The sequence below is a fragment of the Nesoenas mayeri genome, assembly GCF_963082525.1.
Source record: "Nesoenas mayeri genome assembly, chromosome: 7".
NCBI classification, from domain to species: domain Eukaryota; kingdom Metazoa; phylum Chordata; class Aves; order Columbiformes; family Columbidae; genus Nesoenas; species Nesoenas mayeri.
Window position 1 is genome coordinate 13156307 of NC_137551.1, and position 16994 is coordinate 13173300.

A 16994-nucleotide genomic window follows, 5' to 3' on the forward strand; every position below is an offset into this window, starting at 1 on the left:
CTGGCTTTCCAGGTAAAACTCAATTTTGCCTTCAATATTACCCCCAAAAGTGCTGTCCCTGGCACGCCGGCTCTCGCCCCGAGAGCCCCGGCGCGGGGAGGACGCGCCGCCGAGGGGCCGGGCCGGCTTTCCCAGCCGCTTCCGCGGCGCGGGGGACGCGGCCATCGCGACCAGAAAACTAGACCGAAATACCAGAACCGAGAGCCTTTCTGAACGGGAGGGGCCTTCCTCCAGCTGAGCTGCCAAGCGGGCTGCGGAGGGTCGCCCGCTGGGAAGGGGCGGTGGGAAGGTGAGGGGCGGCCGTTCCCGCCGCTGGGGCGGGGCGGGGGCCGCCGGCTCTCGCAGGCTCCACCCGGCCTCGGAGGTCCCCGGGGACACGGGTGGGGGTCACAACAGGCGAAGGCTCCCGGGGCCCGGCAGAGCGCGGCAGGCCTCCTGCGCCTGCCCTTTGTGTGGAGCACGGCTGCGTGCGGGGAGCGGGCGTGGCCGGAGGGACGGGCGTGCATTTCCGCGCTGCCTCGGCCCCCAGCGGGAGCGCGGCGGCGGGTCGGTGGAGCGGGAGCCTGGGAGCCGGTGAGCGGCCGTGCTAAGGCGGAGGAGGCCCGGGAGCGCCGCCGAGCCATGTCCATGGACTAGCCGAGGCAGCGCAGGGATCCCCGAGTACGCCGGCCGCTGCCTCGCCCTCCTCCCAACTTGGCGAAACTTGGCGAGCAGGCTGCTGCCCCCGGTGAGTCTCCGCCCGCCCCGCCGCCGGCCCGGGCATCCCTCACGGCCGTCTGCCTCGGGGGTCGCGCTGCGTCCCCGCCATTCGGAATGCCCCTTTCCCCCCCCCGGCTTTAAGCGCCGGAATATTGACCTCCCCAGGAGAACGGCTCGTCCCTGCACATCCCCTGCAGCTATTGAACCGGGTGGGAGCGAGCGCTGCCCGGCTGCCGCCCCTCAGGGCGGGTAGGAGCTCCCAGGCTGCGTGAGCTTCCCGAAAGCGCGGGGCCCTGGCGAGCCGCTGCCATTGTCCTTGGCCATTAAAGGAAGCCGGGGAGGCCGGGCGAGGTTTCCTTTGGGAGTTCACGCAAAGTTGGTTCGTTGGGTGAGGTGCCACAAGGAAAAAATACTTTTTTTTTTTTCTTTTTTTCTTTAGAAAAAGGCGTTTCGGGGTGCTGCAGCCGCAGGGCGGCGTTTGGCTGCTCCTTGCTCCGCTGTAGCACCGGTTGCTCCAGCCCCTGCCCTCAGCCCAGGCGTTGCTGTTGGCAGAAGCAACTTCCCTGTGTGTGTGTGCGAGGATCGAGGCCTGGGACGTTTTTTTCTTTGATTATTTTAATTGCTTGAAATGTATGTTAGCGAGGGAGCTCTCTGACACCCTGCCGAAGCGGAGGGCATGCTGCTCTTTTTGCCTGTTTCGGCTCCTGTGGGGTGCTGGGGTGGGTGTTTGCATCATTGACACATAACCACTTCTCGTTGGGTCAGTTACCTTTTACCTGGTTGTCTGTGTAGTTTCAGGTGAATCTTTTATTTCTGGTCGGTGACTGCTACAGAGCAATGCTGAGAAGCTGCTGCATGGAGACCCTATGAGGAGAGTTCAAGTAAAATGCATTATGCGTGGTTCAAGTGGCAAACGTGTGGGGTGGTTGTTGGTTTTTGTGTGTGTTTGTTTGTTTTCTCTTTGTGATTTTTTTAAGGAAAGGACTAGCCCTTCTGTATTTCTAGGGAGAAGGTTTAAGCTAAGCTGGAAAAATCTTGGTATTATGCAGGACCCATGGTGTTGTTCTTATCTAACTTCCGTACTGGCTTTTTTTGTGTGTGTCTATAGAACAAGCCAGTTTTACACTTGCAGAGTATCTGCATAAGACTGTTAAGCATATGTCTGACTTTATCTCACACACTCCATGTAGACTTAGTGGTTTCATTTCGAGCCTTTCTGAATAAACAAATCACTGTAAAAATAAGTTACTCGCGTTGGGTTTTCCTTTCCTTAGCAGGTCATCAAAGGTGGTGGTGGAGGGCAGGATATTTTAAGATAACTGGCAGAGTAGGATTTTTTTTATTTTTATTTTTTTTTTAAATAGAGACATAAAGCTTGTGACCTGAAGCTCTGGCTTAAATACTCCAGCTCCTAGAGAATGGAAGTACAGGGTATATCTTGTTCATAAATATTCTGTGAGGTGACGATCTTCTCTCTAGCTGTTGCCATCGGTGAGTTAGGCATCAGTACTCATGTGCTCTTATGACTTCCTGAGCCACTTTATAGTTACAATAAATGTGTGAAACTTTAAATGCTTGGGTATGGATGGGTATATATTTGGCATATGGATATATCCCACTATCTGCTTGATGGAGGCATTGTGTGAGAAGAGAAGGGGTCAGGTGGGACTTCTAGTCATTGGTGTGAAGTAGGAATGAGCTGGGGGGGAAATTACTTTGCAGTTTTTGTTTGTGTTTTTTAAACAAATCAAATACACTTGTCAAAATGGTGTTCTTTATCCTCTGGCTAATTACACTTGAAGAAGGTACTTTTAGGTGATATACTTCTTTTTAGCTCTGTTTTTGCGGGGTGGGGAAGGATGAACATTGTGATGTTGCTTGTCCTTAGCTTCATGTTCAAAATTACAATGCCACTGAAACAGCAGTTTTCAGAAATAGCTTTCTGAAAGTTTGCAAATGCATTTATGATAGTGTTGAAAAACGATGTGCAAATTTGTTTTGCGGGTGACTTTTTGCTTTATTTTTATTGACCTTGCTGATAGATGGATGAAACCTTGCTAAAGGTAAGGCCTAGAACTAAATCAAAATCACTGGAAGTTGTTCTTCTCTGTTATGTGCTCTGTGTGATTTTTATTTAGTGTAAGTTGATTCAGTTAGCTCCCTTTGTATCTTCCTTTGTGTAAAAGCGTTGTTTCTACTCCCCAGGTAAGATGACCATATCAGAAGAAGTCGCACTTGAGTCTTGTTCTTGTCTGTGGGCATAGGCTTTGCCTGGCATTTAGTGCATTGCAGAATAATTTGGTTTATGCTGTTTTCCTGTTTAAAGCCTCTTTCCTCTCTTCCCTTCCCCCTTGTGGGATGGGTTGGAGGGACATAGGTGCAGAAAAGAAAGGAAAAAAATATATTTTGTGAGCACTGTGTTAGAAGTGATGGCTGTGCAAGAGCTTTCATGTAGGTAACGTACCTGACAGGACTGAAATTGGGTATGTTCTGGGCTACCTTTTGCTAGATTTAGGCCTTGGAGTACTTAATGAAAGGATCATAAAAAGCTCTTGCTCTAAGCCCTGAAATGCAGTCTAATTGGGGCACTTTCCGTGGTATTGAAGATGTGACTTTTTTTCTCTTAAATATAGCAAGAAAGTTGTTGACATGATGTGTTATGAATTTGATCATGTGTGGGATGTGAATGTCTAGATAATCCAGATGAAGAAGTTTAAATTGTAGATTAACTTCTAATGAAACAACTGAAGAGTAAGTTTTTTGATCCCCTATAGGTTGTTTTGTCTTGAGGCTGACCTCTGAGTTTCTTAGAGGGTAGTTATACTTAATTGATGAAGATCTGATGTGTGGCCATTACCTGTAAATGGATGTTTGGAAAAAAAGGGGTAGGGGGGGAGTTTTTCTCCTGACAATCTCCTCCAATTAATGCTCAGTCTTCTATCACATTTCCCATCATGTATTAGGTGTGGCACAGTTTGAACACTGCTGAGTGTGAATAAATTGAACTCTTGTTCTAATCTCACTGTGTTAAATTGGAAATGCTATTGAGGTGTGTGTGAGGGGAAGTGGACTTCATAGAGCTATTGTCAAAACTGTTCCTATGGATTGTCCCTTTCTGTAAGTTTCTGCTTTTGCAAAAACAAATGCTGCTTGAATGGGGTGTGGAGAAATATGTGGGTTTCAGACATCAGACAAAGGAGACACTTAGTGCCTCACATGTGAGTCGAGAATGTCTTTACTTGTGGGCTTTTTGTGCCATGCTGCTTTGCACTGTGGCTTCCTGGGTCAGAACTTCCTGTTTCTGGTAGAACAGACTTTTGTACTTTGGCATCTGTGATGCATTTCCAAGGCTAACAGACTGCAATTCGCAAAATCCATGAACATGCTACAGTTCTCATGTTGTTTCAAGCCCTTTCACTGAAGTAACTAAGATCAAGTATATCGAATCCTCAAACAAGAGTTTTCTCTAGTTCTGAGTAAATGTTGCAGGCTGTTGCTAAAGGGGAATTAAGAAGTGGTTCTTTTGCAGGTGGCTGCTGATTGTATGTCCAAAGGATGGTCATGTGTCTTCCCCGCTACTATTGCACAGTCCTAAAATCGATGGCTCTTCTGGAACTGTGGTGTTGGAAGCTTGTGTGAGGGTATCGATGGGCAGCTTGGGCAGGAACCGGATCCTTCACCTTGACCCTTTGGCTCATGCTCAGTCTAAAACATCTGATAAAGGAAAGGCTAAGAATGATGTCAGAGATGATCAGACTCAAGCTCATCAGGCTTAGATACATGTGGGTTTTAAAGTATAATAGTTTGAGCCACCCCCCCCCCCCCCCCCCCCCCCGAAAGGCTGAGATCTGATTTTTAATCTAGCAGTAAAAAAAAAGGGTAAAAAACTGAAGCTACTAGATTCAGGTGACTTCATTTTGAAAACAGCCACAATTTAATTACTTAAATATAGTTGAATGTCTTGTATTTGATTTTTTTTTTTTTTTTGCATTGTAAAACAGCTTCTCTTTATCCTGGATGACTAAACAAAACCTGTTTCAATATGGTCAGTGAGCTGAAAAATCATTGTTAGGTAAATTTGCCTGTTTAGTCATATCACAGGTGAGGGTTACAGCAAAGGATTTAACCTGCAGAAAATGGTGGTTGTCAAATATTGACAGAATAAGAAATTAATTTTCTTGTTCAAAGTGTGCCTTGACCCCTGTTTGGAAGGGGAGACCAGCACTACTTCTTCAGTGCATCCTGTCTCTGTTGCTTTTTGGGAGTAAAGCAACAGTATTTTATCCCTTTCCTTGTAGTAAAGCTTGTTCATGAAATGTGTGAGTGAATGAATTTCTGTTCTTATTCAGAGTGCCTACTTGCATGCGTTTCATCTGAGAGCTGTTTTAGTGTCCTAGTCTTTAGAAGTCTGTGCAAAAGCTGAAAATCTTAGGGCTGTCTTCATCCTTAATCTGAACCTGAATGTAGAGGGCAAAGGTGTAGTAAACAGAGCTTTACTTCCTCTTGTTCTTTGCAGCAAGTGTTGCTGAATGTTGTCCTGGTATTGCAACAGAGCTTTTCTGTTTTATGCTCCCAGTCTAGCGAGCAGGTATTTATAACAGACTGGTAGAAGTCTTCCATGTGCAGCCTCTGATGTAGTTGCGGCTCTTCCTTTAGCACTGGTATGCTCAGGCATTTACTGAGCTTGCGTGTGCCTATAAGCTTTGGCTTTTTTAATGAGTTTTTTTATTTTGGTGTTTCCATTCTGTTTCTGACAGGTTGCTAGTGTACAAACCCAAATTTGTTTATGTGGCCAAACAGCCCTTTCCAGAAATCTCTTCTCCTGTTTTCAAGGTTTCTCTTTCCTGCTCCGACAATAAATAATTGATAATTCAGTCTCTCTGGAAAGGTGTTTTCTCTACGTAATTAATGGACTTGGAGGTAACAAGGCAGTTTCTGGTTGCTGCAGTTGCAGCTACAGGAAGCAGTAGGAAGCCCAGTATTCAGAGGCAGCTGAATGCTGTGAATTGTAATATTTCAAAAAAGCATGATTTGTTCTACTTTGAGAGCTGTCTACTCTTGCTTCAGGCTATAAAATCAGTGCTGAAACATGAGCAGTGACATCTAGAAACTCCTGGAATAGAAGACAAAGGGAATAGCCTCAAGTAACTTGCATCTGAAGGAAGACACCTGAGATTCTGGACTTCAGTCTCTTTTGCAACAGCAGGCTTCCGGCTGCCAGGATAAGGAGCTGATTCTCTCGGTGCCCATTTCTTTTCCCTCAACAATTTGTTATTAAATGGTGCTCAGGGAAGTACTTCATGTTGTGTAGAATATGAATGCAGTAGCATAGCTGCATATAATAAGGGCTAGAAAACAGCAAAGCTTTCTACCCTGCTCTAAGTATTCAGTTACTTAAATTTGACTGTGTGGCAAACCTGTGGAGAAGGAAAGTTGATCTACAAAAGTTGTCTGACTTGAAACTAATAGGCAGTTAGTGAAATTACTTTCATAAGACAACAAAGTGGCTTTCTTTGCAAAGTGTACAGCGTGCTGGTGTTGCAAAGGGTATTTGGCTGAAGAAGTCATAGCAGTGGTTTGCATCTGCAGAGCAGAAGAGAGTTCAGCTGGAAGACCTTGTCCAGCTGAGACAATCGAGAAGGGAGGGTGGTGCTCAGCTCTCTTTTCTGAGCTGTGCTGCTTGTGTCCCCAGTCATGCTGTCAGCCTGTTAAGATGGTAGTTTTGTGTGCTCTTTTTTTTTCCTCTGGAGATTTTTTTTTCATTTTATTAAAGGTACAGATTAAGAAGTGTTTGTGTCTAACCTCTGCACCTTCTAATTCTGCTGGCGCATTTGCTGTTAGCTATTGCAGAGGCTGACGTCTGCATTGGAAGGAGCTCTGACAGTGTCACTTCATGGCCTTTGCTGCCTTGATCTCTGTGTTGTTCTTGGCATATGCCTGAGAGGTGGAAAGCCTGTTTTCCCTCCTTCCCCTGGGGTGGATGCAGAGTTTTTCCAGTGAGATGGTCGAGGTTTTCTCATGACCTGCACAAGCATTGGTTCTGGGGGAAGGGCTGGTGCTATTCAAGCATGGGCTGGGCAAGCCTGGGGCAGCTTTGGTTTTTGTCTTTTTTGTTCTTTTTCCTTGTGTTGTGGTAGTGTGTGCAGGGTGCTCTGTGAACCTGCCTGCCATGTCTCATGAAGCATTGGCTTATTTCTTTGTCTTTGGGCTGAGACATCTAGTCTGCTGAAGAGCTGGCAGTGGTTGAGATCATGAGGTGTTTGGTGAATGCCATCTTGTGTCATATCTGTTTTCCTGTGTTAGAGGCTTACCTGCTAGCTGGTTTTTGAAAGTCACAAGTGTGTTTCTTTACCGGAAAGTCATTTGGTAAGGAGAATAATTACATAATGATTAAGCTGTCTATGTGGCCACAAGTAGCTATTTTCTTTTGTGGCCTGTGAGCTGGTGATTGTCCTGATCAGCATGTAAATAAGGTTCTCCTAAGTGCGTTGTGAATACAGTTGTTGCATGAGGCGGAGGGCAGCAATAGCAAGCAAGCTTTGGAAGTGTTCTCCCTAAACCCAACATGCATTAGCACCCCATCCCCCCAATAAGTAGGTACTGTGGTGCTGGAAAGATGCCTCGTTTGGAATGAGTGTTCCTCTGATGTTTGAAAGTGTGGGTCCTGTTACTTGGGTTGAGAAGGGGGAAAAATCTGAGGGTTTTTTTATTTTATTCAGCTCCACATCATTGCTTAACCAGGACAAGTGATGGGGGCGGGAAGAAGACACCAAAACAAACCACCACAAATTATATGCTTACTTCTTGAGTGTATATGACTATAATCAGTCTCCTGTTTTTCTCTCTTATGAAAAAAAGAAAATGAAGGGGCATCCTTTTTGACTTAAATGTAAGTGGAGACTTGAACAAGTGGCATTCCTGGAAATGGAAGAATGCCACAATACGTCTGAAAGTTTAGGATGTTCTCTGAAGAAAGAGTGGATTTGTTAGCAAAGAAAGTTTGTGGTTTCCTGTCTTTAAGCTGTAACTTATTTTTGTGTTATAAAGTGGTATAGCAAATGGAGGACCTGTTTTGTTCTTGAAACATTTTGGTCTGTATGGAGATGTGGGAAGGAGCAGACAATGTGTATGGAGTAGGTTCTGTTACCGTTGAGTCACTAAATAGAAATAAAATTCCCTGATCGCTAAACAGAGATAAAATTATTCCCTAAACTGGAAGTTCTGGCTCCTCAAATAATTTATTTTGTAAGGGTTCCAAAACCTTCTGTTGGAAGGAGGAAAAAGTCGAATTACAAGCTTGCTTTAATTTGAGACCTTGAGTTTTGCCGTGCTACTGTTGGTGTTATAGGGAGTGTGTATGTATCTGCCCTCATGAAAAACAGTTAAAAGCAGCTGAGGAGTTTTGATCAGCTAAGATTGTTGTGGCTACTTGTTCTAACAGGCTTTGTGCCATAGAGCGAATAAACTGGTTAAAATGACTGACACACTTCTGCATGTTTCACAATACCTGGACTTTCCATAAAGTCAAAGGAAAATGTAGCTTGTGGTTTGTGTATACTAAATAAGTTAAAACACAGGCAAGCTCTTATTCAGGTAAAACTGGTCAATGGCTTTGTTAAAATTTTTGTAGGCATGAAAGATTTTTTTTTTTAAGACTTTCCCAAGATGTTAGTGAGCCATCCATTGACCTGTGATGATGGTATCTAGTGTTGGGTTTGCTTATCCTGGTGTAACCTGACTGCATTTTAACTTGTATGAGCATGGGTTATCCCTTAGTGCTTCTGAGGATAAGGTCAGTGAAGGCCCTATGTGCTGTACTCTACTCTTTCCTGCAATTCTTAAATACTTATGAGGGGCCTGACAGTTTACAAGAAGATCCTTCTCTCTTCTACTGTCTTTCACTATTCTGTTCATGTCTGGAAAATTCCAGCTTTTAGAGATGGTTTACTTGTAACATTTCTTTCTGTGTCCTGTGCTGTCTCCCGTTTTAAGTTAGAATATGGAGCATACACTTTATTTTTGGTCAGCTACTTTGAGCAGATTTACCTTAAACTGAGTAAGAGATCCATGGCTTTCAGTCAGTGCCTTTGTCAAGTGCTGCTCTGTGTTGGAGCAGAGAGTCTCTATGTGGTGTTCACTTACTACTTTAGTGAACCTGGGGTCAGTGGAGCAGAAGTAGCTTAAACTTAGTAAAATTCAGTGGATAGCTGAGTAGAGTTGTAGTGTCGATTACTAAAAATATTTGCTCTTTGAATTTACATGCTCAATACCTGCATTCTACAGTGTCATTAGTTTTCATTCTGACTAGTTTGTATAAAAGAAAATATGGAAATTTTGAAGATGCTTTTATTTTGTGGATTTTTTTTTTAGCATTACTAGTAGCTTATATAGCTAAGTAGGAAGAAAGACTTTACCATGTGAAAGCAAGGCCAGCCAGCTGTGTATCTTTTGGTAGCTTCTGTGTGAAGAGCAGTGAAAAGTGAAACTGTTAGAGCCAGCCGCTCTTGTCCTCTGTCACTGTTCTTTAATTGCTGTGGGGACTATCCCTAATTCTGATTGCCTTTTTCCAAGTCTTCCTTTAGTGTGTTTCTGTTAGTTGAAGAAATAACTGGAGCTGAAAATATCCCATGAATGGCAGCTTGATTGGCTCCTTGAATTTCAGTTGTGTGGTGCAGAGCCCTTATGCCACAGTATTGGTGATATTAGTCAAGTGGGCAGTTCAGAAGAGGTTTAAAGATGACACTTATTGATGCCCACATAGATTATTTTTCAGAATTTAAAGTTCCTACATTCTGAATGTTAGTTTAAGTTCAGAGTACTTTTACATTACATTTCAGATGCAAGTATTCACCCACATGAAAGCAGTGGCTTGGCCAAAAGCATGTGTGTAACTTTAATGTGAATTAACTATAGAGCTTCAGTGGGGCTCTTCTGAATCACTGCTTCCCTTTTTGGGTTTAGGAATACTGGTGTATGTTCATTACAGGTTTTCCAAACTTGCAATTTGTGCTGTAGTGAGTAAAACCTGGTCACTGAAACTTGAAGCTCTTCCTGTTTTGTAGGGAACTGGATCAGCTCAGAGGGATTGTTTTGTAGAATTTGTATTGAAGCAACTTGTGCTTGGAGTACTCTTCAAATAATTTGAGGACTTTGAGTCTTCAGCACACTGCAAAAATAAGAGCCCTGGAATATGGTATCATAAGAAATCTGTCTGGCTCTGGTCATGTTTTCTGTTGAGTTCAGAGATCTGTTATCTGCCACTACTTTTCCTAGTAGAACAGGGATAACCTATTAGCAATATCTGTCTTGCTTCATGAGTCTTTTAGGTTACAAAATACTCTTTTGTTGAATAAACTTAGGTTTCCTCTAAGAATGAGCAAGGATTTCTCTGCTCTTCTGGACTGCAGCAAAAGTAAATACATTCTACTTGTATTCCTTAAGAGAAGCTTGTATTTTCTTTGTGAGGCCCCAGTCAGAGTTTCTTGGAGACAAAATTACAAATATGAAGATGACACATGCTTGTAGGGAGTTCCTGAATCATTGGCAGGGCTACTGTCTCTGTTTCTAGGAACAGATTAACCTGTAAGAGCTTGAAATCATGCCAGTTTTTCTTGCCTTTGTTGTACCAGCTCAGTCCTTACAGGTGAAGATTTGGTGCCCAGCTCCCAGATGTACTCACATTAAGGCTCCCTTGGTAGTCAGCTTCTCTCTGGTATGTGGAAAGAGCAATTTGTAGGTGCCTCTTAGTAGCTCTGTTTTCAGAAGGTCCTAAGAAAAAAATCTCAGAATTATCCCTGGTTAGGGATAAGTCTTTCTTTCAACTTCGCACACACTTACAAACCCTTTTGATTGAGCACCTCCAAAGAATATGACAATTATTTTTAATAGCACCGTGTCTTGAATGAATGAACTGATGCTTTTTTTAATATAAATTTGATGTTGTTGGAGTAATGAAATTAAGTAGTCATAGCAAAACAAACAATAGGTTGAAGTGCATCTATTGCAGCATTTTAAATTCTTCTTGCTCCTCAGTGACTATTCATTTGCTTCACCGAATTTTGTGGACCTAGATCTAGAGATGTGCAGTAGTGTTCTTGGTGTTCTTGTTCTAGATTTAACATCTTGTGAGGATCTCCCTGTATATCCAAATTAGATTGTTTAATGTATCACAGCTTCTGTTTTGTGAGAGTTAAAAATCTATAGACTATGAATACCACTACTGTAGCATTTTGAAGGTAAGAGTGGAATCTGTGGGTGTAGAAATGCTTTGGAAATGGCAGTAGCCTCTTAATGAATGACTACATTTTTTCCCCTCACTGAAGCTGTAAACACAGGGTGAAAATTATATATTCTGCTAAAGCAGCAGTGCTTTGTATTTAATTTTTAGAAATTCCTCTTGTCGTGAGTGGGCACTGTCAGCTGACACAATGTGACTTGCTTTGTCTGAAATACAGTAGAGAAAGTTACTAGTCTACACTGCCCACATACTACTTTAATCTTGCTAGTGTTTTGTAGTATTGCCTAACCATAGTTATGTAGCTTGTGATGTAAATTAGATGAAATACTGATGCAGCAGATTTCTAGACTGGTAACAGATGTCTCCTACATTAGGAAACCTGACTGCTTTTAGCGTAAACATGGGGAAGGTGGCTGTGTGGCCTTGAGTGGATTGCCTGGTCTGTTTGTAGGGTTAGGGGAAAAAGTCAGGTGTACCTACACTTTAATTATGTCGGAATGTAATTCCCACATCAGTAGTGATTAGATTGCTCCATATGGTCTTTGGTGCTCTGTCAAGAAAGAACCAAAAGATTCCTGATGAGGATAAGCAGAGAGTAAGTCAAATCTGCTCTTAATATAGGTAGGTGTTTCAGCAAGTAACATCTGTCTGGGGAACCACGTGCTATTATAGGACAGCATCTTGCAACAAGGAACCAGTACTGGCAGTGCTAGACCTCCTGTCATTTCAGAGAAAAAAAGGCAGCATTTTGCTTTTTCATTCTGTGAAAATGCTGTGATTGGTATTGACTGAGGCATCTTGCCAGTTGTATGGGGAAGTGGGGAGAAATATCTTACAATCTGGTGGTCAAAATGAAGAGGTAGGGAATGGTGATTATCAGTAAGGATACTTTTGATGCTCTTATTCCTGTGAATAGTTTCTCTGAAGTTGGGACTTGAACAGTTGGGTGAAAGTCCCAGTGCCAGGGAGGGAGACCTAACAAAAAGTAAGACTTCATACTGTGTATTTTAAGTCCTGAAATGTTATGCTTGCCTTTCTGACTCAGATTATATTTTAAGCTGCTTTGTCTAGTAGAACCCCATTTTTATGAAATTTAACGATGTGATAGCTAAATGCCACCTGCTGCCTCGTCTTTTGTAGTGGTAGCAGCAGCAAAAGCAATGTTTCTTATTAGTAGTATCAGCATTTTACAGTTGCTGGTTCTGTCTTGCTAGGATACTGATTTTTCATGGGGCGGGGGGCAGAATGGTGATGGAAGCCTCCATGTGCCTGCACAGAGTGTGTTTGTGCTAACAGCCAGCGTGTTGCTGTAATACGGGCTCACACTGATGCACATGGAGGCTTGGACTCTGCGCAGATTAGTGGGGTTCTGCTGTTGTTACCTAGTGCCCCCCATTTTCCCTCTCTTCACAAGACCCATCAGGCTTACTGACTCAGACTAACTCATGACTATTGTTCGCAGAAAGATAAATTTTCATTTGGAGCTAGAGACTGAAATGAAGTTCAGAAACCCAAGTGTTCGCTCCTTCTCTTGTTTTATCTCAGCTGCAGACATAGAAAAACATGTCAGGAGAGTGGGGTTTAAACAGGTTTTCTTTCCTATGCCTCATAATAGTAAAATTCTTAAATGTAATCTGTGAAGCTGGATGTGTTGAAAAGATCAGTAGCTGAAGCTGAGCCATGGCATGAGGAAACAAAACTGTCTACTCCTTAGGAATGTATATTGCAAAACTCAGCTTGTGTAAATGATTGGGTCATATCTAGGAAAGTCCAGTCAATGCCTGTACTGCCATACTGCCATAAATACAATATTCTTTGTTCTAAGAAAGGGTAAGTGTGTTTTGGTATAAATGAACTGTTGGCAATAGAACCTAGTTGCAAGGTGAGGTTTTGGAAGGCAAAACAACTTGTCTTCATTATTTGGTCAAAACTAATATATATACACACACACCATTTAATCTTTTTCTGACTCTGCTGTTTCTCTGAAACCAGTTAAGCAATTCCATCCTGTGTGTTCAGCCCCTTTACTGGGCCTGTTGAGGAGAAAGTGGTTTAGTTTTGATTTAATTCAGTTTTATTCCATCTTATATAGAATCAGGAGGAGTAATTCCTTCTTTTAATGATTTTTTTTCTGTTGCTACTCTGTCCAGATGCACTAGAGTTGACTGTGAGTAATGTATATTAAGCAACCTGCATAGATAGCAAATGTGTGAAGGCTATTTAGGTGGTCTGGCTTTATTACATACAAATTATACTACTTCATGTCAAGTGGGTCAGTTATGACTTGTGTAACACCTACCAACTTTAAGTAGGATCTAAACATTTATATTAGGCACACGTAGACCATCTTAGCTTGAAAAAAGCGGGAGTTATTCTCTGTCCATAAGTCTTGTAATCTTACTTTAGTATGCCAAATCACATGATTTTCCATTTGTTTTTTCTATAAATACTTAAAACTATGGAGCTTTTCTACATGGTCTCTGAATTTCTGACAACTGTTTGCGTTTGGTTGGGCAGCAAAGAAACTTCCTGGCTGGGGTTGAAGAGGAGCTGTGGATGTGTCTGAACCAAGGAGGGACTCTGTCTGCTTCCAGGTGGAGGCGAAGCCTGGCATGGGGAGCCCTCTGTAAGGAAAATTAGTCTTTTTGGCATCTCTATCCATAGTCTCCTGGGCTGGAGATGTCTGTTGTGTGTCCTTGATGTGTTTGTGTGTGGTTTTAGCTTCAGGGGAAAAACATTTAATGCAAGATTTGAAATATTTGTGCTGAGACTTCAAAAAATAAGCTTCTCCAGTGAGACAATGATTGGTAGTACTCTGTAGTTGTACTGTAAAATAATCAATATTTCACTTAAAAGCTGAAGCAAGATGTTTATTGTATGGAATGGGATTGTCAAAGCCGACAGGTATTTAGTTCTGTTCCTTTTTTAAGTAGGATTATTTTTTTATACCCAGGTGCAGATTGTCTTCTAAAAAATATTTATAAGTTTCCCTTTTTGCAGCTGTGGATGGTGTGGAAAATCTTCAGTTCTGTGTTCGGTGGTGCTTGGTTTCAGACTTCACTGCATAGACTTGGTTTTTGCATGTTCCCTGTAAATATCCAGGTCAGAATAGTCCTTGAAGTCTTTCTCTTAGTTACGAGGTGGTTGAAAATTCTCTATGCTTGCTTCCCTGTTGCAGGCTTTTCACTGACATCTTATGGGAGAAGAAAACGTTTACCTCAAACAAGTGGAGGGTTGAAATGTGGAACTGCTTATTGTCTGTCATAGGCAGCACTCATGTGGTCAGTTCTCTAGAATGTGAGGGCTATGTGAGTCCTTTGTCTTCCCTTTTCCAGCTCTCAATTTAACAGCTTGTCCTCTGTTTGTGGCTTTTATTTTTTTCTATGCATGGCATTTCTGCAGAGGTGGTTCAGTTATGATACTCTGAAAAGCTGTAGTTCTCTGCAATACTTGAGGAACAGTTGCAGTTGAACCTTATCTCTAGTATGTAAGGAAGCAAGAAAACCAAACGCTGCAAAGCAGATCAGCTTTTTTACGGTGGGGCTTTTGTTCTGGTGAATAAAACCTCTTACGAGGTACTGATTTGGTAAAGAAACGTTAAAGTATGGAAAAGACAGAGTGCAACTGGCTATTGTAATTAGCGATCTGTAGACGCTGAGATTTTCCAGGTTTTCCACTTCAAACATCTTGCTAGCTGGGTTGTTGGATGTGTAATCCACAGGGCGCATGTTTAGGCTTTTGCGTAAGTCCAAGCAGCTGTTTAAGTAAAATGGTTTTGAAAGAGTGAGAAAGCGGATGAATGTCAGCTTGATGATGCAGATCTTCCTAGGCTAACTGTATAGCTAGTTTCCTTTTTGGGTGTTCCCTCCCTGTTACCACATAAGGGTGCTTAGAGAAGATAAAATTATTAAGCAACAAATACTTAGAGGGAGTTTAGGGTCAGTAGAAGTTTCCGAGCTGCCTTTGAACATAGATCTGAATGGCGTATGGTGCAGGTTACTATAGTTTTTCTCAACAGAGCAAAAGAAAATAATCCTCTCTTGAAATATTTCACTGCCTAATTCTTCTCATTTTTCTATGCAGACGCTGTGCTATAGAAGATGCACTATTACCGATATTCTAGTGCAGAAGTCAGCTGTTGGTACAAATACCTGCTCTTCAGCTACAACATTATCTTCTGGGTGAGTACAAAGTGTAGACACTGAAGTAGTTTAGTCATACCTCAGTTTTATTAACTTCCTGCTTATTTCTTCAAGAGAACAGGCTGAAATATTTACCTGAAAGCAGGAAGCTGATGTGTGGTATGTCCTGGGTGTTTTGGAATTGAAGAAGCCTATCCCATGTGAGAAAGTAATTATTATTGAAGATGATGTGGATCTTCACAATCTTTTCCTTCCTTGCCCCTTCCTCCTGCCTTACCTTCTGAGTGAGGCAGAATAAAACTGTTTTTCTTGTTGTGTGGTGTTTGTTTGTTTGTTTTCTGGTGGAGAAAGGGAATATCTACTTAAAGGATTTGTCAAAAGAAAATAGTATCATCTCTACTGTTGCTGACAAGGCTTCTGGCTTTTGAATGATGGAGGCCATTAAATGTTGATTGTGTTGGGGCACAGGTTAAAGCTACCTTTAAGTACACTTAAGTGGTATGTTGTTTCCCAGTTAAGAGAAGTCTCTTCTCCTTTCAGATAATATTCCTTCAGATAATCTTTGATCTCTGTGTTGGGGTGGTGTAGCTGTAAACACACTGTGCAGAAGAAAGGAGATACTTCAGAGATGTCGCAACAGCTGGAATTAAAACATAGTCAGGATCTTAAATGTCATGCTCTGTGGGCAGCAAAATTGTCTGGTGCTGTCTCGAAATACTTAGCTAGGGTCTAGCCTACCTATAATGTTTGTTTAGAATTTTGAATGCAAAAAGGGTGCAAAACCAGGCATGTATATGATTTTGGATGTGTACATTGGTCGAGATCATTGTATCAACTACCTTGGAAAATGAGTGTTCAAAGTTTAAGGCGTAATGTTGTATTAGAAATAGTTAACATGTCTGTGAGGTGGAGTTGAAGGTTAGGATGCAGTTCAGATAAACTTGATAATTCTTTTCAGGACTTGCAAGTCAAATGTTAGGGGTTTGCACATGCATTCATGGAAAGGGTAGTCACGGAGAAATGCAGATACGGTGACTTGCCTGGTGCTAGCAGCTTAGATTAATGTTCTGATTCAGAGTTTAAATATTTCTTAGTATGGATAGCATCTTCTAAAGATGTTTACATTTTTTCAAAGCCGAAAGGATCAGATAGTAAGAGTGAAAGTCTGGTATGTGGTTGAAGCAACTTATTTAAGCCAAGAGTAAAAATTGATTCTCCTGATCCTGGCTTGTCTGAGATCAGTAGACATGCTAGAGATTACTATGATAATTCAATTTATTTACTGTGATTCCTTAAACCATGTCAACTTTTTACTACCTAAAATTTAAGATATACAGAATTATTACCCAAATCTGTATTTAACTTCAGTAAAAAGAGAGGTTTAGTATCTGCACATAAATTGCAGGCTGTGGAATCTAGTTTGTATTCGTCAGTGAGTACTTGGTATTTTGCTTGATTAACCCATATAAACTTCTGGTAAACTAGGTTTGCATTTCTGCACGTTTTGTCAGCTTTGGCAGTATTTAAGGTAGAAAGTAAACTTTTTTGAAAGCTGTGTGTATGATGGACAAAAGTCTGAACTAATTTAGAATAACAGAAAAGTCTCCAATTGGAACTTCTGGAGGTCATCTGGTCCAATTTTCTGTTGAAAGGATGACTTATAGGATAGGAAATGACTGAAGAGAAGAGCTGGGAGTCTTGTGCGCTTCTTACTCATCAATTTTCTTCTGTCTTCAACCTAATAAAAATGTTATAAGGCCAGGTAATACTGAAACTGCAATGTCTGGGTATTGCTGTTGAAAACCACAGAACTCTGCTACTGTTGCTTCTTGTTTACTAGTGCCATGTTTTGACATGATACTGCAGCATTGAGTCACAGGGGAGTTTATCCTTATGTGGATAACAGACAGAAAAGA

At 42.0% G+C, this 16994-nt stretch overlaps 1 protein-coding gene across 1 annotated transcript in view; it reads left to right on the forward strand.

The window, feature by feature from the left end:
• Nucleotides 1–569: 569 nt before the first annotated feature.
• The window catches only part of TSPAN14 (tetraspanin 14), a gene marked incomplete at its 3' end in the record, with an annotated part of 35576 nt that continues 19151 nt past the window's right edge, over nt 570–16994 (forward strand). The window contains exons 1-2 of the mRNA XM_080348203.1: nt 570–727; nt 15020–15117. Coding sequence (XP_080204329.1) covers nt 15037–15117 — 81 coding nt within the window. The 5' untranslated portion in view covers nt 570–727; nt 15020–15036. The remainder of the gene's footprint in view (nt 728–15019; nt 15118–16994) is intronic.